General features: G+C 49.5%; 1 protein-coding gene across 1 annotated transcript in view; it reads right to left on the bottom strand.

Annotated features, from left to right (window-relative positions):
- KIF5B (kinesin family member 5B) overlaps positions 1 to 24,133 on the bottom strand; it is an 862,770-nt gene that overhangs the window by 730,985 nt on the left and 107,652 nt on the right. The window contains exon 2 of the mRNA XM_086941550.1: positions 18,599 to 18,686. Within this exon, the coding sequence (XP_086797676.1) occupies positions 18,599 to 18,686 (88 nt within the window). The remainder of the gene's footprint in view (positions 1 to 18,598; positions 18,687 to 24,133) is intronic.

Below are 24,133 nucleotides of genomic sequence, written 5' to 3'. Positions count from 1 at the left end.
AAAATGTTTGCATCCACTCAATGACTACTTAATTTTAACATCTCTATTTTTCCACACATTTATTTTGGCACTGTAATTCAGTTACCCGCAGTAAAACAGTTCAGCAATCCTACCAGCACAACTTTGGAAACTTCCTGAAGTTAACCTATCACTATTACACTGATAGATATACTGCACTTTCTCCTGGGTAAGGAGAGCCCAAATGATGTAGGGCGGAATCAGGTGGGAACTGATGGGCACTTTTTTCCAAGAAAGGAAATCTGAGTGCAGGATGACACATAGTCACGTCACTTCAACCATCACACATTATTTTTTGTTGCTTTCAAAGTAGATTCGTAGTCTCTCTCTGACTCCTCGATACTATTTTTAGTTTTATAATAGCTTAACCTCATCACTGCGGCATGAATTCCTCAGCAGTGCTGAACATTCGTGGTCATGACGTCTCCCAGCCGTCATCAGCACACTCCCACCGTGACTCATTATGAGCATCGAAGAGGTTAAAGCTTTGTAAATAACTTTTGTGAAGATTAGGTTCAGTGTACTTTATTGTGACGAAAATCCAATAACAAGTGAAATATTAACATCTTTTTGTTACACTTGTAATAAAGCTTAAAACATTGAGAAAACATATTTGAACCAGGTGTTGTTCAATGGTTGCACAGATTGATGCTGTGGTGGCGCTGAGTGATGTTGTGATGGCGAACGAGTGATGCTGTGGCGTTCAGTGATGCTGTGGTAGCACATAGTGGTGTTGTGGTGCCCCGGAGTGATGCTGCGGTGGTGCGGAGTGATGCTGTATGCTAGGTTTTGTTTTGCTATCCTATGTATGTTTTGTTATGCTATGTTTTGCTACCCTATGCTTTGATTTGTTTTGTTATGCTATGCTAGGTTTTGTTATGCTATGCTATGTTTTTTTATGCTTTGCTTTGTTTTGCTATGCTATGTTTTCTTATGCTATGCTATGTTTTGTTGTGTTTGGTATGCTATGTTTTGCTATGCTATTATATGTTTTGTTTTCCTATGCTATGTTTTGTTGTGTTTTGTTAAGCTATGCTGTTTTGTTTTGCTATACTATATTTTGTTGTGTTTTATTTTTCTATGCTTTGTTATGCTAAGCTAAGCTTTGTTATGCTATGCTGTTTTGTTATGCTATGTTTTGCTATGCTTTGCAATGCTATGTTTTGTTATGCTATGCTATGCTGCGTTTTGCTATCCTATGCTTTGTTTTGCTATCCTATGCTTTGTTTTGCTATCCTATGCTTTGTTTTGATATGCTATGCTATGCTGTGTTGTGTTGTGTTATGCTATGTTTTGTTTTGCTATTGTATGCTTTGTTTTGCTATCCTATGCTTTGTTTTGATATGCTATGCTATGTTGTGTTATGCTATTCTGGTGAGGGTGGGTGAGGGTGTGTGAGGGTGAGGGGGTATGTGAGGGTGAGGGGGTATGTGAGGGTGAGTGGGTGAGGGTGTGTGAGGGTGAGGGGGTATGTGAGGGTGAGTGGGTGAGGGTGTGTGAGGGTGAGGGGGTATGTGAGGGTGAGTGGGTGAGGGTGGGTGAGGGTGAGTGGGTGAGGGTGGGTGAGGGGGTGTGAGGGTGGGTGAGGGGGGTGAGGGGTGTGAGGGGGTGTGAGGGTGAGTGGGGGGTGTGAGGGTGAGGGGGTGTGAGGGTGAGGGGGTGTGAGGGTGAGGGGGTGAGAGGGTGAGGGGGTGTGAGGGGAAGTGGGTGAGGGGGAGGGGAAGTGTGTGAGGGGGAGGGGAAGTGGGTGAGGGGGAGGGGTGAGGGTGGGTGAGGGGGTGTGAGGATGAGGGGGTGTGAGGGGGTGTGAGGTGGAGGGGGTGTGAGGGGGAGGGGGGTGTGAGGGAGTGTGAGGATGAGAGGGTGAGTGTGAGGGTGGGTGATGGCGAGGGGGTGTGAGGATGACTGGGTGTGAGGGGGAGGGGGTGTGAGGATGAGAGGGTGAGAGTGTGAGGGTGGGTGATGGTGAGGGGGTGTGAGGGTGACTGGGTGTGAGGGGGAGGTGGTGTGAGGGGAAGGGGTGTGAGGGGAAGGGGTGTGAGGGGAAGGGGTGTGAGGGGAAGGGGTGTGAGGGGAAGGGGTGTGAGGGGAAGGGGGGTGAGGGGTGTGGGGAGTGTGAGGGGGTGTGAGGGTGAGGGTGAGGGGGGGTGAGGGTGAGGGGGTTGAGGGTGAGGGTGAGGGTGGGTGAGGGTGAGGGTGAGGGTGAGGGTGGGTGAGGGTGGGTGAGGGGGTGTGAAGGTGAGGGGGTGTGAGGGGTGAGGGGGGGTGAGGGGGTGTGAGGGGTGAGGGGTATGAGGGTGAGGGGGTGTGAGGCCGAGGCGGTGTGAGGGGAAGGTGTGAGGGTGTGTGAGGGTGAGGGAGGTGAGGGGGTGTGAGGGTGAGAGGGTGAGGGGGTGTGAGGGTGAGAGGGTGAGGGGGTGTGAGGGTGAGAGGGTGAGGGGGTGTGAGGGTGAGGGGGTGAGAGGGTGAGGGGGTGTGAGGGTGAGGGGGTGTGAGGGTGAGGGGGTGTGAGGGTGAGGGGGTGTGAGGGTGAGGGGGTGTGAGGGTGAGGGGGTGTGTTGGTGAGGGGGTGTGAGGCCGAGGGGGTGTGAGGCCGAGGGGGTGTGAGGCCGAGGGGGTGTGAGGGGAAGGTGTGAGGGTGTGTGAGGGTGAGGGAGGATGAGGGGGTGAGAGGGTGAGGGGGTGAGGGGGTGTGAGGGTGAGAGGGTGAGGGGGTGTGAGGGTGAGAGGGTGAGGGGGTGTGAGGGTGAGGGGGTGTGAGGGTGAGGGGTGTGAGGGTGAGGGGGTGTGAGGGTGAGGGGGTGTGAGGGTGAGGGGGTGTGAGGGTGAGGGGGGTGAGGGTGAGGGGGGTGAGGGTGAGGGGGTGAGGGGGGTGAGGGGGTGTGAGGGTGAGGGGTGTGAGGGTGTGGGGGAGGGTGAGGGGGTGTGAGGGTGTGGGGGAGTGTGAGGGGGTGTGTGGGTGAGGGTGGGTGAGGGTGTGTGAGGGGTGTGTGAGGGGGTGAGTGAGGGTGGGTTAGGGGGTGTGAGGGTGAGGGGGTGTGAGGGTGAGGAGGTGCGAGGGCGAGGAGGTGCGAGGACGAGGGGGTGTGAGGGCGAGGGGGTGTGAGGGCGAGGGGGTGTGAGGGCGAGGGGGTGTGAGGGCGAGGGGGTGTGAGGGTGAGTGAGGGTGAGGGGGTGAGGGGGCATGAGGGGGTGAGGGGCATGAGGGGGTGAGGGGGCATGAGGGGGTGAGGGGGCGAGGGGGCGAGGGGGCATGTGGGGGTGAGGGGCATGTGGGGGTGAGGGGCATGTGGGGGTGAGGGGAGTGAGGGGTGGAGTTGTGAGGGTATGGTGTTGTGAGGGTGGGTGAGGGGTTGTGAGGGTGACGGTGGGTGAGGGTGAGGGGGTGTAAGGGTGAGGGGGTGTAAGGGTGAGGGGGTGTAAGGGTGAGGGGGTGTGAGGGTGAGGGGGTGTATGAGGAGGTGTGTGAGGGGGTGTGGGGATGTGAGGGTGTGAGAATTGAAGTGCTCCCCATATTGTCTGTTAGAAAATTGGGGATCCACTCTCTCTCATGTGGAAGCAATAATTATCGTCTAAAAGCAGGAATTTCTCAAAAGTCCAAGAATTGGGTGTGACATTTCTGTTATTTATTTCAGCGGTGCAGATTAACAGATTATGATCGGATAGGATTCGAGGCAGTTTCTCAATTTGACAATTCGTTTTGAGTGAGTTAGACACTAATCTATAATCCAATCTTACATGGGTGAGATGTGGACTGGAAAAAAAATGTGTACCCTGGATCATTAGGTTTTAAGGTCTGCCATCCATCCACTAGCCCTTGTGTATAACACATCTCTCTCAGTGCTTTAAACACTTTAGGTGTACGGCCAACATAATGCAAACCATCTTTTATGGACCAATCATTAGGAAGGTTGATATTGGGGTCCCCGCAAATCAGTAAAGGTAGAGTTCGTTTGAGATTGTCAAAAACCGACGGATCATCGCTGTTTTATCTTTTGCATGCTCCCGTACTGACATACTGTAATCACCCAGCAACCAAATGTATCTGCTTTAGAGTGACTAAAAACATACCCACTTCCCTTAGCTAAAATAGCAACCTTCCCGCACCCTAGCTCCTTGTGTTGTGACATAATCAACCTATACCCTAACGTTTTTAAAATGTGTGTTTGTGAACCCTCCATGTGCGTTTCTTGTAGACAGACAATATTTGTGCCCCTTACCTGTAACCCTACTGCTACAGTTTGCCTTTTTTTATATCATTTAAGCCACAAATATTCATCGATAAAACTCTTAACAATCCCATCTCACTACATCGTATACTCCATATACATGTCCAAAGTTTGGAATGTGCCGCGTCTTAGTATTATCATACCAGTTTTGTCTCAAGTTTTTTGCGCATTTGATCAACCTGCCTGACCAGCCACCCCCCTCCCTCTCCCACCCCCTTCCCTCCACCACCTTTGGAGGTTACCTTGCTGGGCCAGGGTTTGACAGCCAGCGTGCAGAGCCCCGCGAGCCCACTGAGCCTCCCCCTCTAGAGATATAACCTTCTGTAGAAGCTTACACCAAAAACAAAAATGTACCATAATAATCATCAGGGCAAAAAAAATGAAAAAAAAGCCAGCAGATGAAAGAGCTCCTAAAATGATTACAAAACTATATTTCCGACACATTGCATCTGCCTGAGTATCACGTTACTAAGGGGTTACCCACATTATGCATATTGAACTCATTACTTATGTCCCGAAATTTCCTCTAGGTACTTTTTGACTTGAATTTCTGAAACAAAACTACGTGTGACCCCTTTATATGCAATTTTCAACCTGGCCGGGTTTTGCAAGTACACCTCGGATCCTTGTTTCTGAAACGATTCAAAAAGCTGTCAGAGTCTCCACCTGCGTTCCACTGTGGCGTGTGCAAAATCAGGTCTTGTGAAGAAGGTTATCCTGTCAATGGTCCGCTTATTTGTGGGTCTGGCTAAGTCAAAAAGAGTTTGGCGGAGTAGGAAATTACCAAAAAACAAAAGCATAGCACAAGGATGTTGAGGTGCCGTGGAGAGTTTACCGGGAGACGGAGGGAATCTGTAGGCTCGCTGTTTTTCTTTGTCCAAGTCCCATGATTGTAGCTCTGGAAAAGCCCCTTTGTGCAGCACGATCATGAATTTCCTGGGGTCATCTTTCTCGACTCCTTCCGGAATTCCTAGGAAGCAGAGATTGTTACGTCTCTGCCGTGGCGACGTGTTTTCAACGTGGCGACGTCTTTTTCTAGTAGTTTAGTCCTTTCCTCCACCAAGGCCATTCGATCTGCAATTTCGGCACAGGTTTTGCCTACCTTCCTGAGTGCCCCTTGCAGTTTTTTGGCAACCAGGCGGGCTCTGCGGCTATCTGCCTTGACTGCCTCCTGGAAGCTTTTGATGGATTGCAGAATATCTGTCAAGGCAGGTTCGCTTCTTGAGTCTCCCCGATCTCCCCCTTTGTCGCTGCCAGTGATTGTTTGGTTGCCCCCAGAGGCTGCAATGGAGTTGGAGAATATCGTAAGAGGGGTGTCATTTTGGACCCATTTCAGATCCCTTGCACCCTCTTTGTCAGAAATGTCACAATTCTTTTGAAATCTATCTCTATTTTTTTTAAGTAGCTTTTTAGTACCCTGTTTACTTTTCTGAGTGTCAGTGTTGGGGCTGCTATACCATTTATTGCCTAGCTCCCCGATTGACAAGGACATACTTATGTCTGATATCTCGGACTCTTCTGTCAGAGAACACCGTTACCAGCTGGAGATGTTGGTAGAGGGTTGGCAGTGCTTGTGATACCTTTAACAGTATTTGTATTGCTACTCAAAGTACTGATGTTACTACTGCAGCTAGTAGTATTACCTCCTAGGCTGCCTTCTATCGCCAGAATCGCAGGTACTGGGGCGTTTGCAATATCAGCAGGAGAGAGTGTCTGAAGTCTGTAATGCACCCAATGCTGCAGGTGAAGTGTGGTTAGTCATTCCGACCACAATCTGGCTCGCCATCCCACTTGTCTCCGGAGGACTTTCTGCTGGCAGATTGTCTTCCGCCACACTTGCTGCGTTGGAACTGCTGGTGATTAAGGGTTGAGAGACGCCAGTTTACTTATGTGGCTTTAGTGACCATAACCCCCTAACATTGGTCCTGCAAGTATCAAATGCAAGCAGGAATGGAAACAAAGGGGAAGGCCCAATTAGGGAAAAGCTAACGGACCAGGGTAGGCGGCTGAAATGGGCAAGAATCGACAGGGAAAGTTTTTATAGGTCCTTGGTAAATCTAGGTGGAGGAGTCATTGATAAATGTTTGGACGTCTCAATAGAAGGGCCCGCACTAGTGGTGGCATTTGAGGAAATGGCACGTATAATTGATGCCCTCCTGAGAACAAAAGGGCAGGGAAAGCCCAGAAAGGATCCTAGATGGTTTGACAGTGCTTGTTCACTGGCACAAAGGAAGCCGAGGGCCGCCCTGAGGTCAAATCCCAGGGATAAATACAGGGTCACGCTGTATAGAACACGCTACAAAAAAGAACTGAGCAGAAGGAAAAAGTCGATCCAAAAGCAAGTTTGGGAGTGTAGTGTAGTGTAGTTCCTATATTCCCAATAGGCTCTGCCCATTGGAATAACATAAACGGCAGTTTAGACGAAGGACTGAGGTCGACTAGGTCTCTACTGAATATGTTAGACCTAATTAGGTATGCCAGCTAGCTCAGAGGTCACTAGAAACTTTCTCGAATGAACAGGAAGGAGTTAAGTTTCCTGATTAGACAAGAAGGGATTAGTTTCTGACAACCGCATAAACATGACAACTTTGATCCCTCCAGAATAAGGAGTATATCTCCAGAGTCGTGTGAAAACAATAGGTAGCTATTTCACTCAGTCAATCGTGCATGCTTAGTTTCACCAGAGAGCAGAGAAATAGTGAGACTGATGTTTTCAATAAAAGTTGCTATTTATTGAGCAGTCTTCTTTCTCATGCAAGAGAAATGAATTGTTACGCGCATCACCTGTAGCCCGCTTAGACCCAGCGCACTCACTTTGCCTCCCCTTCCCCCCCCCCTTCCAGATCCCGTCACAACTGTAGCCCTTCAGGTAATGTCTAGTCTTGTTTTCACTTGTCTCCTCGTCTCACTGCGCTCTCCTTTATCCTTTATGTACTTACACTTTTCCCTCACTCTGTGACTACACACTGTACTTTATGCTTCTATGATATTTCCGCTGGTCCACCACTACAGTTATAATGTATTATTTCTGCGTTTCTACTTGTCTCCGACACCACATCTATACTTCTGGTCGTTTTTGTTACCCACCTATGTACTTAGGAACTTAGTTTTCCGTCAACAATGTATAAGTGCATATTATCAACATATTTGTTAGACCGGTGTCTTTTTATTTACAGGTACCCTCCAATGTACTTACTTTTCTACTGTATACCGATCAATACCATTGTGTACCCTGCCCTCAGATACCGTTTTGTATACCATATATATAGAACAGATCGTTTTCAAACTTGTTTTCAAAACGTTGTCCTTTGCTCTTGTTTGTTTTTCTAGTAGAATGGCTCATGTATACAAGAGTTTTGAAAACTAGTGCTCTTTCCTCCCCACCTATGGCCCTCTCTCCACCACTTTATGTATGCTTTTCAGGTCACCCGTCAACGCTACATATTAATTATCATATACCCAGTTCTTGACATTCGTTTAGACATTTTGTATGCTTTTTTTTAGTATATTGGACCGTGTATACGTTTGTTCTGAGAACCAGTGTCTTCTTTCTTCCCTACCTTTGGCTTACACTTTGCCATCTTATGTATATCTCTCAATGTTACCAGTCAACGCTATATGTATAGTTGAATTTACCTTGTTTGTGTTACGCACTTGGACACTTTTGTCACCACAAATCTTTTACTTTACAGGCCCCTTAACCCTAGACGGTATGCTTTTTTCCCCTTGATTTTCTTCCCCTTTTAGGAGAGCGGGAGAATATACTTTTTCCATATATCCCACACTCAGACTTTCTTATTAACCTGTCCGCGTTTTCCTACTAAAGCGCTGCAACCACCAGCACTAATTCAGTTTGCGACGTTTGTTCTTCTTTTTTGTCTTCTTTTAGATGACTCTGGAGTCCACATCCAGGACACTACACACAGACAGATCTGAGCACCTGATCCTCAGATTTCAATGGCCTCGCCCGGGTTTTGAATGCATCACTGTGCACTACGTTTTGGGTTCTCCATTATCTAGTGTCATTTCACAACATGTGTTTTATACGCACCATAGGGTCTCCAAGATCACCTAGTATTTTCACTCCTACGACTAGCCACCATTCACTTGTTAAATGAACAATCATTTACCTGGATGGTTTTTATGCCCTTTTCTTTTCAAGAATAAGTCATTTAATTTTGTTTTCCTATTTTTTCCTCACTATTGTCCTTCCCTTTGTGCCTTTCCCTAGCCCTGATGAGTCACATCTACTTCACGGTGTGACGAAACACGTGTCGGCTGGCTACTATTTTTCTGTACTGACCATTACTTGACTTATAAAAAACTTTATTCACATGAACCTTGGTATCCGACGTGCTTTTGAACTTTGAAGCAATAATTTTCTCTCAGTAGAATCTCTAGTCCTTACACTAGGACTACATACTACACTAGCGTGTGCACAGGATCTGTTCTTCTTCCCTTTGGTTTAGGCCTTCCTACACCATTTCAGGGGTTGTTTTTCCCATTGGGTTTGTGTTCCTCTGTCCTGTTCTGCACCGCGTGCCTACCGCACAACTATCTCAGCAACAAGATCAAAGTGCTCAGAGCGCCACCACTTCCTACTCTCCCAACGCAAACCCATTCTCTCCCTAAAACCTTTTTTAACTGTACCCGAAATGACAGTGTCTTTATCCAGTGAATTCTTGTCAAGGGTTTTCCCTTTTTCTCCCCCGCCTTTGCCTTTTGACCTAAAATGTCCAGCTTTTTTGGTCGAGTAATTGCCAACGTTGTGCTAGACTGAGAAGATACTAGCGCGCTCTTCACCTTCCCTGCTCTCGCCCCTTTACCGGTCATTCTTACTGGAATGTTGCAGATGCGACTGCAGATACATAGTATTCCTGGAGTTGTGCCGATCTTTCCATAGTCTCCCTAGAGGCTGCAGCGCTGCTTAAACTGGATACTTTACTGTTCATCGAGGTATGTGCGCTGGCTCCTGATTACTTTCCTGTAGTCATGTTGTCCCGGGAAGAACTCACGCAGGTCAGGATGAATCAGTGAAGCCTGAAGCCTGAGTCGAGTTGAAGTCCTCGCGGCAGGGGAGAAACGGGAGTACGAGCCATTGTGAAAGAATTCCTTCCAGCTCCAGTTTTATTTTATTTTCATTACGCATACTCTTTCGTCTGAGTTTAGTGCGTATTTTATGGTTTTAGTAATTCCCTCGCATTTTCGTTCCAGAAGGTATCAAAGGCGCCTTAAAAAGTTTCTTTAGGGGGATACTCAGCAGAGCATCTCCGCGAAGATGTCCGTCAGACGTCATCTTGCCTCCTCATACAGATTTGTCTTGGCTAATTTTATAATCATCAGTTTGCCTTTTTGCTTTGAATTTAAAACAGTGTATTCTACCGTGTATTATTTTTACAATATTCCTACCTTTTGAGGATTATGGTTGTGTTTTATTAATGATAAAATAAGTAAAAAAGTAAAAAATACCAGGCTCAGCATGTTAGCTTTGAGTGCAATGGACAGGCTTGAGATTTCTCTTTATATCATCCCAAAACTGGAAGTGCTGGGCGGCCTAAATTAGGATCAGGGTTTGGTTATTCCAACTGCTCTGGCTAACAACAGCACCCAAAACTGGTTTAGAGTTCTATAGGTATTTGAGTACTTTGGCCCTTCAGCTTTCCGGCATCTTATCTCCCAGCGATTTTCAAGGTCTATGCAAGGCGACTGCCAGCCAAAATGCCCAATATCAGACCAGCACTAAATGTAGGGGAAGTATGTCACTTGCCTTGCTTTATCAGTCTACTGCATCACAATGATGACCCTGTTAATTGCCACTACCCACTTCTGTCATAACAGCGCCGTGATGTCCTATTTAGGATGATTGTTTGCGCTCTATAAGTACCATTGACATGATAACCATTTCAGTCTGAATCTGTGTCAGTCCCTAAAATGCTGAATGTACCTTGCAAGGCCTGCCCGTGATTCAGCTGATCCTATTGTGCCCACAGAACCAGCCGTGACTTACAGATACCCCACCCAGTAGAATTCCGCCTTAGTCTCTTTCTTGAGTCCTAGAATTATGTATATGAACACAGCCGTCACAAAGACACTGTGGACAAGGTTTTTATTCCAGCATAGTGAGTGCCAAATGAAATCTTATGAGCAATTCTCTACAGTCAACTGGAGAAACGGTTTTACTGATCAGACCCAGTGGTGCAATTCCAAGTAATATGGACAGAGGTGTAATATGGACATATTATAGTCACTGACATCGATCAACTGGTCAGATGATTGGTAGACTTTAGGAAAACAGATGTACAATCCTCGAACAACTTACTTTTAAATATCTAGTGATTTCCTTTGCAAAAGCTCTGCCACTTTTAACACTGGTATTGTCAAAGTGTCAAAGATGTGCAGGAAAAAGATATTCTTGACTACCTGAAAGAATTCACTTGAGAAGTGGTTGTAACAATAATTAGTAGTTCCAGGGATCAGAAAGATCGAGGGCAAGGGATGGAAAAAGATTATTAGGTGGAGGAGCCAACAAGAGGCACATATCTGGTCTGACCCATGAGGGGATGAGGCACTAGCAAACTGAATGATTCACACACTCCCCAGGCTAAAATAGAGTAAACACTATATAATAATTAATTACTGATCCTTACTTTTCTGTTGTGGTACCAAATAAAATATCATCTCGAATTAATGTGAAACAAACTGTTTAAATAAAAAGTGGATGGGGGGCGTGGCTACGCGAGCGGCGATGGCGGTTGTAGCCTGATAGAGCTCCCGCCGGCCCGCCATTGATCCGGCGAATTATCCTGGTCCCCGAGCCACTGACCCGCAGCCAAACCGGGGATAAACTTACCAGAGGTGTCAGTGACCATCCGGTGTGATCGGTGGCGATCCCGCGCTCCCGAGCAGAGCTGGGAGGCGAGGTGCGAGGTGCGGCCTGGTGGACTACGGAGCAGCAGGGGCCTCGATTTTGGAGTAGCCGGAAGCGGGTTGCGGCCGGGAGACGGCCGCGGCGCCCCACTTGCCCTGGGGCAGAACGGCTACTGGCAATCATCCCCCCCAGCGCCCGGCTGAGCCTGGGGGCAGCGTGGTCGTGGAGGACAGTCCGAAGCAGCAGAGGCGGCCTGGTGGCCCGAGCGCAGCCGGGACCTCGAGTTTCACAGCCTGGTGTCAGGGGCCGGCAGTGCAGAGCAGAGACGGACGCCCTGGAGAGCCCGATCGGCGGTGAATGTGCCGAGGCAGCTATCCGGCATACCGGCAGCCCCCCCCCGGGCCCGCAGACCAGAAGGGACATCGACACTGTGGCGCGTGACGCAGAGGGTTCACGCACAGTCAGGCAGAGCAGTACCGGTCACCGAGAGCCACGACCAACGGCGGCGGAGGGGGACAGCGTGGTGTGGGGGAAGTGTCTGGGGTCCACCCGGCGCTGTGCCAAACTATAAGCCGACCCGAAGTGACTGGTCTGAGACTCCCCCCCCTCCCAGGGGGCCAGCAGCAGCCAAGTGGCCCTAATACCTCTGCCATCATGACCAGGGGGGGTAACAACTCCACTAAGCAAGTAACCATCGATAAATTCACCGGGCCTAGTGGGGGCCCTGGACCATCAGGGGGCGGCCCGCCTGGAGGGGGGCCGGATAACGCAGCCCTCATGGCCGCCATAACTCAGTCGAGGGACATGCTGGATGCCAAGATAGGGGCCGTTGGCGCAGATGTGACCTTATTGCGCCAGGACCTGAGGAACGCTGTGGCGCGGATCACGGAAACAGAATCCAGGGTGTCAGTGGTTGAGGACGACGTGAATAACCTTAAAAAGAGGATGGCGGCGATGGAATCTGCGCAGCGGATTACGGCGCTCCGTGTGGAAGATGCAGAAGGGCGGGCGCGCCGCAACAACCTCCGCTTCCTAGGATTTCCTGAGAGCTGTGGGAAGGGTGGCATGGAACAGTTCCTTACACAGTGGCTAGAATCGTGGATGCCCCCGGGGACGCTGTCTGCATGCTTCATTATTGAAAGGGCACACCGCGCCCTGACGCAGAAACCACCTGAGGGCGAGCGACCTAGGGCGGTAATCGCACGGCTGTTGAACTACCACGACAGAGATGCCATATTGAGGGAAGCTAGGAATAAAGAAACCCTCCTATGTGAAAATCAAAAGATCTTGATCTTCCCTGATTACACCAAACTCGTCCAACAGCAACGTCATTCTTTCATGGCAGCCAAGGCGAAGTTGAGAGGCCTCAAGCTACAATATTCCCTGCTGTACCCAGCGCGCCTGAGAGTGATCTTCCAATCACGGACACTATTCTTTGATACGCCGGAAGACCTTTTCCGATGGACCGATGAAACGGTGCGGGTCAGACCAAATTCTCAACCAGGGCTCAATCCGGGCTCCCCTGAGGGCTCGCCTCGGCCACAGCGAGATCGGACGTCTAAACACGGACGAACTAGACGCTCCAAATCACGCAAGCGGGCAGCCTCGGCCGATGACACGCAACATACTGCCAGAACCGAAGACTCCGAACAATCTAGCACAGATCACTGAAGTTTCCGGGGCCTCGGCTCCCTATTCTGCTACTGTTGCTGCAAATCCAAGTTGGACGCACCTGGTCGCCTGAGACCCACTGTATCGCCTATTATACCACGGCCTTGTGACAGTACTGTTAATATGTAGATGGGGTTGCGGGGTGGGGGTTCGGGGACTACATGATGGTGGCTGCCACTCTCCCGTTTGTGAGAGGGACACGGAGGGGGGGGGGGGTGAGTTCACTGTTCCTCTTTGGGATGTTGGGATCCATTGGTATGGATGGGCCCGAGCCCTCAGTTTTGGTCTCGGGACTACCCATACCGCGACAGATACTTCATAGTTCCTTGAGGTATAGGGTGGGGGGAGGCGGGGGATGGGCGGTCAGGGTTGCGGCTGCTGAGTTGGGGTTGGGGAATGTTGGGGATTGTGGGGCTGGGGGGTTGGTGTTGTTCTTTGGGGTAAATAGTGCAATGCATGTGTGTGTCATATTAATGCTTCGTGTGGCGTGTGATGGGTGGCGCTGGAGTTGGGGGCTCGAATGGTGGACTTCAACGGACTATGGCTGATTCGACTCATCGGGCTCCAGAGGACTCTATACGGGTGATTACGTGGAATGTCAGGGGGTTATTAGACAAAATCAAGAGTGGGGCAGTTTTGCGATGGGGTAAGAGAACGGCGGCAGATGTATTGTTGCTCCAAGAAACGCATATGATGGGCACAAAGGCGCTGGGCCTGCAGAGGTTTGGCTATCAACAGGTTTTCTATGCCGGGTTCTCTAGGGGATCTAGGGGTGTGGCAATATTGGTACACCGTAGAATAGCGTATGTTCATGAGAAACAATGGGTGGATCCACAGGGTCGCTTCTTATTTGTGAAAGGCATGGTGGGCACGGAATCGATAGTGTTTGGGAGTGTGTATGCCCCCCCCCCCTCTGCAATGGGCCCTGGCTGAGAGATTGTTCTCTGTATGGGAAGATATATCTGGGTCGGTGGCAGTAATTGGGGGAGATTGGAACGACGTGATGGATGTGTGTATGGATCGCCGGAGGCGCCAAGAGACGACTGCAACTCCCCCCCCCTTCCCTCCCACCCTCCAGACTGCATGCAATGAGTGAGGGGCTGGGCTGGGTGGATGCCTGGCGACATATGCACCCTGTGGCCCGTGAATATACGTATCTCTCGGCGGTGCATGGGTCATTCTCGCGCTTAGATTATGTGTTTTTACCTCATGAATGCCTGAGCAGGGTGAAGAGCGCAGACATTTTGCCGAGAGGCTTATCCGATCATTCCCCAGTGTCAGTTAACATAGACCTCCTGCGAAAACGACAGCCGTTCAGGTGGAGGATGTCCTCGTGGCATCTGCTACAGCCGGCCTATACTAAGCATTTGCGAGAAACCATAGATCACTACTGGCGGGAGAACCTGGTGGAGGGAGCAGACGTGGAGGTGGTGTGGGAGGCGATGAAACCAACCGTGCGCGGGGTAGATATTGCATGGTGCTCGGAGGCCCGTAGGCGGCGCCGGGAACAGACAGCGGTGGCGGCTGAGCGAGTAGCGACCTTGGAACGGGAGCGCCGCGAGAGTGGCGATGAGATCGGGCTAAGGCTGCTTCTACAAGCACAGCAAACGTACGCATCCCTCTTGATGGATGAAGCCAGACAGGCATGGCTGGCCACAAGAAGTAGGGTGTACCAATGGGGGGACAAATCGTGCTCCATGCTCCATAGACTGTGCCAGCACAACTTTCAACCCCTCGGGCTGCCGGGCATTACAGACGACAATGGGGAGGTCCTGACTGACCCTGACGAGTTGGCAGCGAGCTTCGCCACATACTTCGAAACCCAATACGCCTCTTGTGACCAATTGCCTGAGGGCGAGTTGGCCCGGTTTTTCGCGGACCTACCACCCATACCGGTGTCAGACGAGACCAAGGAGGCCTTAGATGCACCCCTCACGGCGGAGGAGCTAGGAGACGCTCTGGGGCAACTCAACGCGGGTAAAGCTCCTGGCCCTAATGGCTACCCGTGTGAATTTTTTAAGAAATTTCACGTACAGCTGGGGCCACACTATCGCCGAGTTCTTGAGGCGGCGAGGACGCGAGGCGCATTGCCCCCCGATTGGCGTCATGCTGAAATAGTGGTATTTCAGAAGCCTGGTAGGCCCCCGGGCAGCCATGACTCGTACAGACCTATTTCCCTCATCAATATCGAGGCCAAAATATTGGCCAAGGCCCTGGCGAACCGTCTGGCTCCGTATATCACGGATCTGGTCCACTCGGATCAGGCAGGCTTCATGCCCCACAGGGCAACGCGACACAATATTCGACGGGCACAGGCGGCGCTCGACGCGGTTGGAGCCTTGGGGGGCCAGGCGGCATTATTATTGGCCGATATCAACAAGGCCTTCGACTCGGTCAGCTGGTCGTACATATTTACACTGCTATCGTGGCTCAACCTAGGCCCAGTTTTCCGGTCCTATATCAAATTGCTATATACGGATATCACAGCCTCGGTGCGAGTCGCTGGGGCGGTGTCGGAGACGTTCAGCATCGGTCGGGGAACTGGGCAGGGGTGCCCTCTTTCCCCCTATCTTTTTGCCTTAGCTATGGAACCCCTAGCGGCCAGAGTCCGCGGAGATGCGTTGATACGGGGCTTTGACTGGAATGCCACCCTGTCGGATAAAACTGCACTATACGCGGATGATGTCCTCTTCTTCCTCACTGATTTACAGCGCTCCGGCCCACGTGTCCTGGAGGTCATGCGACGGTTTGGGGAGGTATCAGGTTTATACCTGAACTTACGTAAATCCACCCTATGGGTATTACGTGGGGACGCAGTGACGGACCCCTGGGCTTCGGAACTGCAGGTGGCCACAGGTGGTCTGAAATACCTCGGGGTGTTTCTCTCAGACTCGGTAGATACGGCCTGGGAGCGTAATATCCTGCCCGTCTGGGAGCGGGTCCAAACGGATGTCAAAACCTGGTCCCGAATGCCCCTGTCAATCTTTGGCCGATCAGCTATCTTTAAGATGGTCGCACTGCCGCGCCTCCTCTACCAACTACAAAACCATCCATATCCTATACCACCCCAATGGTTCCGGCAGGTTGACTCGGTGCTGGGCCGCTTCCTTTGGGCTGGCGGTGCTGCCAGGGTAGCGCTGCGCACTTGTTTTTTGTCCACATACTGTGGGGGCTTAGCCACCTCGGATATACGGTCGTACTACCAAGCCGCTCATCTCCTTGTCCTAAATGAATGGTGGTATGGTGACGGTAGAGATCCGGCCTATACCTTGGAACGGGCATTGATGGGGGATAACTCGCTCCACACCATCCTATACTCACCCCGGCTACGTCGGCCACTGCCGAGAGTCACTAAACTTGTATTTGCGATATGGCGGCAGGCCCTGCGTCGCATGGGTTGGTGGGGTAGATTGACCGCGGAAACACCGTTATGGCACAACGGCTTACTACCAGAACTGTCTAAGTTGTCAGGCTTTGATGGCTGGGACTCAATAGGCATTTCGCAACTCGGCCATGTGATGTCCGGGACGACTCTCAAGTCCTTTCAGGCCCTTAGTGCCGAATTTGATATGCACCAATCTCAATTCTATCGTTACTTACAATTCCGACATGCTTTGACGCCCAGCATAACCAATCTCGACTCACTCCCGGAATTTAGCCCGATTGAGGCGAAGGTCTTCATGGGCGACCTTGGGGACAAAAAAGTATCGCGCATCTACCAGACCATGGTCACACATTGCTCATCCACCCTCCTTCCACTGAAGGCGACCTGGGAGGCCGACATAGGTCCACTAGATGAGGATGATTGGAGAGAGGCATTAGAATCCCCGAGGGGGGCGGCTATAGCGATACGGTTTCGCCTTATACAGTTCAAGATTCTACACAGGGCCTACTATACCCGCGAGCGTCTGTGGAGGGCGGGCCTGATTGGGTCCCCGGAGTGTCTGAGATGTGGGGCGGAGGTGGGTACGTTGCTCCACACAGTGTGGTCATGCTCCAAACTAGTTGGTTTCTGGAGGGGTGTCTGGGGCTGTCTGTCGGAGGTGCTGGGCTGGTCCCTTCCCCGTACCCACCGCCTGGGTCTCTTGCACATCCTGGACGGGGTTGGTGGTAATATTTATAAGCGACACTTGCTCCTCCTGGGGCTGATGGTAGCCAAAAGAGACATGGCCCGAGCATGGAAGGATGTGAGCCCCCCCCCCCTGACTGCATGGAAGGCTGGGTTAGACTTTTGTATGGGTCTGGAGAGGCCAATCTTTGAGGCACGAGGATGCCCTCGTAAACATTTCAAAATATGGAAGAGGTGGGCGGACTACAGAGGTTTGACACTGGATCCCCCGGCGGAGCCAGAGGAGGACCTATAGCCCTGTATGCTCCTGCGGGAACCATTCCCACACACACACTTGACACACCAAGAACTTCCGTCTACATGGTTCACACACACATGCATGGGGTTAGGGAGGGTTGAGGGTGGGCTCGGGGAGTTGGGTGGGTAGATACCTAAAAAGATGAAGGTGGGGTTAGCCTGTTCGTCTATCCTTGATTTCGCTGGTTCATTGTTTCATCTCTCAGATTTCTGTTATGATTGTAACTACAATGCCTGGTGGTATCGTCCTGGATGTGGGATGCCACTTTGATTCATATGCTCATCTTTATCAATAAAATTGTTGTGAAAAAAAAAAAAAAAGTGGATGACCTGGGTATAACCGATGTTTCTCCAATACTTCGCCTCCTTCCCATTTCATACAAACAGACGTAACAAAAAATTGATCTTCAGAAGACCTTCATCTCAACATGCTAAACAAATAAAAGGTATTCACTGTAATTATGGTGATTTCAATACACTGCTCTCCATTCATTAGGACTGTTTGAAAATGTTGTGCCTTGCAAGAAGGATTGCAAACGGCCTCTTTAAATGAGCACCAAATAGGTTTAGCTTTAGTGATCTATTGGATTACCATACATATCATTTTGTGTGTGAACTATGCGTGTGTGTGCCTACTCAATGCAACAAACATTTACTTTTTTCATTTTAGTTAGGATGGGGAGAACCAGTACAGCAATTTAGAGCAACACAAAAGAAAACTGCAGTGCTTGAAAAGCAATAAGTGGAAGCAGCAATGCCAACCATTCAAAGAGATTGTAAAAATTCGATGCTCTAAGGGAGAACAAACACAAAATTGATAAGCTGGGACACTAATAAGGAGCAAGCAAACGAGAGTGACAAGGAAGGTCAACCAATGGTAAGCAATGGGCAGCTTCCAAGCCCCTCTGTGTTCTTGGTAAGCCACAATTTGTCTCGCTACAGACAGCACACACGCTGTCTAGTAGGTATGACAAAAAAATTGTTGCACTTTAATAGATACAGGTCATAAAAAAAGCAACAGCAGAAATAAATCATTTGCGCTTATACAGATAAGCCAACAAGAACAAAGGATAACTTGTAGGGAAGTACATTTAATAACAGTCGTGATGGGTAGAACATGAATGCTGCCCTAATTCACTGTATAACAAGGAAAAAGAAGTAGGTGCGGTGTAGGCAACCAACTGGGATGGAAGGGCAAGACACAGAAGAAGGACAACATTCTGTGCTGAAATCTTTCTCATTGCTTAAAAGGATTTGGTGTATAATTGAAACAAAGAAATGCACAGTAAGGACGATTAACGCATTAGATAATTGTGAAGTCTACAAATCTGCCCAGGTTTGTCAAAATACAAAATCATCTATTTAAATAGTACTAATTAGGGGAAACATTTCATCATCCTGTAACTTACATCTTGTCGGGAAAGAATCATATTAATATGGCCTTACCTTTGACAATTTTTTTCGCACAAGCATTGTAAACATTTTCTTGGGTTGTGTTGGACTGGAACACATGATCAAAAACGTATGGTTTGGACTGAAATTAAAAAAGAAAACAGTATTTTTAGATGATGCCATCTTTTAATTTCACAACATTAACATTTTACATGTAAAAAAAATGAATTGAGAAAATTCATAAAATAAGAATTTTTGGAACACACACTTCAGATATAGTGAACACTAGGCTCCTCACATAGGATGTTCCAATTCCATTATGGAATGAAAATAGATTACATTAAAACATGCTGTGGTTTTCTTACAACATTAATCGTGATGGCAGATTGGGTCTTTCTTTTCTGTTTGGGTCTGGAGATATACTATTGTCACTATAAATGCTGAGCTCAAGTGTACGACAATGTGCTCATGCTCTCTATGGTCATGTAGGCTCAAAGTTTTCATCCAGGTGTGATTGGACAGGTTCCTGCCATCCTCATCTCAGTGGGTATTTCATCTATCTAAGCAGTTCTGGGATTCGTTTACCATTTACTTTGAGAGAAAAAGTTCCAAGACCTGGATTCCTATTTCGGAGCCAAAGCAACCCCTCCACTGGCATGACTCGGGTAAGTAAAAAAAAAAAAACTACGTTGGTAATTTAACGTCTCTTTACTGTTCAGCTCTTCCCCATACTAGACGACTGGAATATAGCCTTGTAGCCCACCGTAGCGGGAAATACAGGCCCCAGCTTTAAAAAGAAGGTCTGTCCAGTCATTATCGTTCTTATTGTTTGTTCGTTTCATAGAATCTCCATAAGTCACTATAATCCTGATAGCGCTACAGGTCTGTTTCAAAGTTTATCTCCACTGTATTTCCTCAGTATGTGTAGGTCGGTCAACATCTTTCTCAGACTCTCTCTATCCCGTCACCATCTCAGCAGCTATCTACAAGCCATTTATTTCTCTATTCTATCTCTCTCGCTTTCATTTCAATTCATATTTCGTTCTTTACCTACTTGGGGCTCTCAGTGGAATATGAACTCTCACCTGCAGGTGCATGGGGGGCATTCTGTAGTGAGTTAGGTCCCTTGTGTGTCATTTCCGAAATGCTGCATGCACATAGGATTTCCCACTTGGCCTACACCATATTTTCAACACCATATCTTTAGGCACACAATTAATTAAGCACATCATAACTTTTCCAGTCCAAGATGAGGTGTATACTTCCTGCTTCTGCTTTCAGACCAGATCCTGTTCCTGTATTCTATAAAGGGATTCATTTCAAGTCTAGGTTGAGTTGTGCCTTGTCTGGTTGCCTGCTCGCTCACCTCATTTAGAGCGCCCTTGTTGCTGTTATCCTCATATTATTTTTCTCTTTGCTGCTTGGCCTGGGCAGTAGGAAACCTTCTGGACTTCAGCTTTTCCCTTTCTGATGCAAATTATTTAAGAGGTAATTTGAGACTACCAGTGTAATCCTGTAGTCTGGTGTTGCTGCTAGGGATAAAATGCTGTTTTTACTCATGGAAAATGTCCCTCGAACGTAGCCAAGATGATCTGCTCTTGACCGGTTGCAATGCCACCAAAATCTATAGCTTGACCAAACCCAAAACCTATTAACAGCAATAAATAACTTAGGCCCCCCTCCACCCTCCAAGTCCAAAGTTTAACGTTAGAAAATGTATTTTAATGCCACTTTATAGCCATTTTGCAACAAGGGTCCTTGGATCTTTATTTGCCTGGCTTGGTTGAGATGAAATCAAATGGAAACCCTTAAGAGCTGAAACAGTTTTGGACACTTGTTCAAACCACTTTACTGCCAAAGCTCATATTTACACCAGGGATGGAGTCAGGGTGCGGTTTATAGTTGGTAATACAACCAGAACTACCTTGGCTTGGGCTCTGCTGTTAGCTCCTGAAGCAAGTACACTCCTAGGCAACTTCCCAACGTTTTTGATGGAACTCAAGAAAATATTTGAATTTTAAAAATAGAAAATACTAAGCTCAAGAAGGGATTTTGGAGGTAAATCAAAATATCTTGGGATCTTCACACCTATATTTTCAAAATTGAGGCATGGACCAAGGAAATCTATAGGCCTGATTCAGCTCTAGTCACCATGTTCCGTAAAGGACTGAAAAAGAGTTAAAAGATGCACTTTCAAGATTCATCCGAACAGCGGCCTTTCAATGTCTCTCCAACTGCCCATCCAAACTGATAGCCCTTGAAGGTGAGAAGGATGGAGGTTTTCCACAAACCTGCATTTAAGGCCACGTTCAATCAATCAATCAATCATGGCATTTATAGAGCGCGCTACTCACCCGGGAGGGTCTCAAGGCGCTGGGGGGGGGGGCGGGGGGGGGGGGGGTTTGGGTCTTGAGCTGCTTCCTGAAGGAGAGATGGTCCTGGGTTCGCCGAAGGTGGGTGGGGAGGGAGTTCCAGGTCTTGGCTGCCAGGTAGGAGAAGGATCTTCCTCCGGCAGTGGCTCTGCGGATGCGAGGTACGGTGGCGAGGGCGTGGCTGGTTGATCGAAGCTGGCGGGCGTGTAGAAGGTCATGCGGTCGTTGAGGTACTTGGGGCCCAGGTCGTGGAGAGCATTGTGTGCGTGGGTTAGGAGTCTGAAAGTGATTCTCTTGCTGACGGGGAGCCAGGGCAGGTCTCTCAGGTGTCCGGTGATGTGGCTGTGTGGGGGGATGTCCAGGATGAGTCGTGCGGAGGCGTTCTGGATGCGCTGGAGTCTTTTTTGAAGTTTGGCTGTGGTTCCGGCGTAGAGGGTGTTCCCGTAGTCCGGTCGGCTGGTGACGAGTGCCTGGGTGACTGTCTTCCTGGTTTCGGTCGGGATCAATCTGAAGATCTTGCGGAGCATGCGCAGGGTGTTGAAGCACGAGGATGAGACGGCATTGACTTGTCTGGTCATCGACAGGGAGGAGTCCAGGATGAAGCCCAGGTTGCGTGCATGGTCCGTTGGTTTGGGAGCGGTGCCCACGGCCGGAGGCCACCATGAGTCGTCCCAGGCGGAGGGGATGGTCCCAGGATGAGGACTTCCGTCTTGTCTGAGTTCAGTGTAAGGCGGCTGCTCCTCAACCAGTCGGCGACGTTTTTCATCCCTTCGTGTAGGTTGGCCTTGCGGTGGTGGGGTCGTTGGTGAGGGAGAGGATTAGCTGGGTGTCGTCGGCGTAGGAGATGATGTTGAGGTTGAGTTGACGTGCGATGGCTGCGAGGGGGCTCATGTAGACGTTAAAGAGGGTTGGACTGAGTGAAGATCCTTGTGGAACGCCGCAGATGACTTCGGTTGCCTCGGATCTGAACGGGGGGAGGCGGACTCTGGGTTCTTCCGGCGAGGAACGAGATGATCCATTCCAGTGCTTTCTCTCGGATTCCGATGTTGCTGAGGCGTTTCACTAGGGTGCGGTGGCAGACTGTGTCGAACGCCGCAGAGAGGTCCAAGAGGATGAGGGCCGTTGTTTCCCCGTTGTCGATCAGGGTTCTGAGGGCGGTCTCGGTGCTGTGGTTGGCCCGAAACCCGGACTGTGAGGGGTCGAGGGATCAATTTGTCCCGAGGAAGGCGGCCAGCTGTCTGTTGACTGTCTTCTCAATGACTTTGGCCGGAAAGGGAAGGAGCGAGATGGGGTGGTAGTTCTTGAGGTCGGTGGGGTCCGCCGTTCGTTTCTTCAGGAGGGCGGTAAGCTCGGCGTGCTTCCAGCTCTCCAGGAAGGTGGCGGTGTGGAAGGAGGAGTTGATGATGTCCCGGAGCTGGGGTGCGATGATGGCGTCGGCTTTGTTGAAGACGTGGTGTGGGCAGGAGTGGGTTGGTGATCTGGAGTGGATCGAGTTCATCGTGCGGATGGTATCTTCGGTGTTGATCGGAGTCCAGTTGCAGAGGGTGGAGGTGGCAGGCGTTGGTTCGGCGGTAGGGTGCGTGGTCTGTGCGTCAACGCTGTTGTGTATGTCTGCGATCTTGCTGAGGAAGAATGAGGCGAGTGAGTCGCAGAGGTCTTGCGAGGGAGTGATGTCGTTGTTTACGGCGCTGGAGTTGGAGAACTCTTTGACTATGCTGAAGAGTTCCTTGCGGTCGTGGGCGTTGTTGTCCAGTCGTTCTTTGAGTGCCGCCTTCTTGGTGGTGCGGATTAGCTGGTGGTGTTAGCGGGTGGCGTGCTTGAGGGCGGTCCTGTTGACTGTGGTCTGGTAGAGCCGCCAGGCTTTCTCGAGGGTGCAGCAGTTCTTCTTGGATTCCTTGAGTTTGTTGGTGAACCAGGGTGTTTTCTTGCTACCGGTTCTGCTGGGAGGGTTCTTTAGTGGTGCGAGATTGTCGGCGCAGGCGGTCAGCCACATGGCGAGGTTGTTGGCTGCTTCGTTTGGGTCCGCTGTGTAGGTGGGTGTGTTCTGGCTGAGGGCGGCGGAGAGCTGCTCGGTGGTGATCTTGCTCCAGCTTCGGCGGGGAGCCTGTTGCGGGTGGTGGTGGGTCGCCGTTTTCCTGAAGCTGAAGTGGATGCAGCTGTGGTCGGTCCAGTGGAGTCCGGTGGTGTGGCTGAAGGAGATGTGCTTGCTGGATGAGAAGACGGGGTCAAGAGTGTGGCCTGACGCTTGACCCCGCACCTGACTGCGAGAAAGAACCAATAACTGCAAGATATCTTGACTGCAGAAGAAAGATCTAGAAGACAAAATGGGCTTGTGCCTATACTGTGGTCGAAGTTTCAGTCCCATTCGTCTTTCTCGTCAAACCCAGGATTCGGAAAACTAAAAGGCTTGTCCCGAGTACAGGATATAGAGATGAGATCAAATGAGAAGACCCTGCTCTAAGCCTCAAACGTTTCTGGGTTTGCTCTGTTTCAAGGAGAACTTCAGGTCAGCCTCATTGTTATTTAGTATCAGAACTTGTAGGCTGTCGAGTTTCAAATGTTTTTCATGGACATTCAATGGGCATCAGAATATCATAACCCTGTTAAAATGGAAAAGATCCTGATAGTAGTTAAAGCTGTAGGTGGAAATTTAAAGCCTCATGATTTGTTACTGAAGAGACACAGATCTTGCCACTCTGGCATTTCAGCAAATTTTGAAACAATTACGTTTGACTTAATTTGGTTTACTCATACTTTTATCCTAGGCATAACTGCTAGCTTGACAGAATTAAGTCCCCTGCGGAGTGTTTTTATTTTTCGTCCCTGAGAAGGTCACCTCTGTGCTTCGGCCCTGCATAGACTATTGATGACTTAATATAATTATGGTCACAGATTGATACCCCTTTTCCCAAATTCCAACATTCTAGAAGCCGTTCAAAGCTTTGCGTGACAAGGGGTGTGCTTAAGATGAGTGAGCTATCTAACTCGAATTGAGGCTGGTGACAAATTGAAGACCACTTTCAGAACACCATTTGGGCATTACCAATAGCCTGCTTTGCCATTCTGCTTTTGCAATCCACCAGATGTCTTCCAGCAATTTATGAACACCATTATTTCTGACCTGATCCTTCAAACTATGATTGTCACCCAGAATCCTGAACACTACTCATTGCATGTCAAAGAAGTGTTACAAAAACTAAGTAAAAACAAGCTGGTC

This window comes from Lissotriton vulgaris, chromosome 10 (assembly GCF_964263255.1).
Source record: "Lissotriton vulgaris chromosome 10, aLisVul1.2, whole genome shotgun sequence".
NCBI lineage: Eukaryota > Metazoa > Chordata > Amphibia > Caudata > Salamandridae > Lissotriton > Lissotriton vulgaris.
Note: the sequence above shows the minus strand (reverse complement) of the source record. Positions and strands in the feature narration are given on the sequence as shown.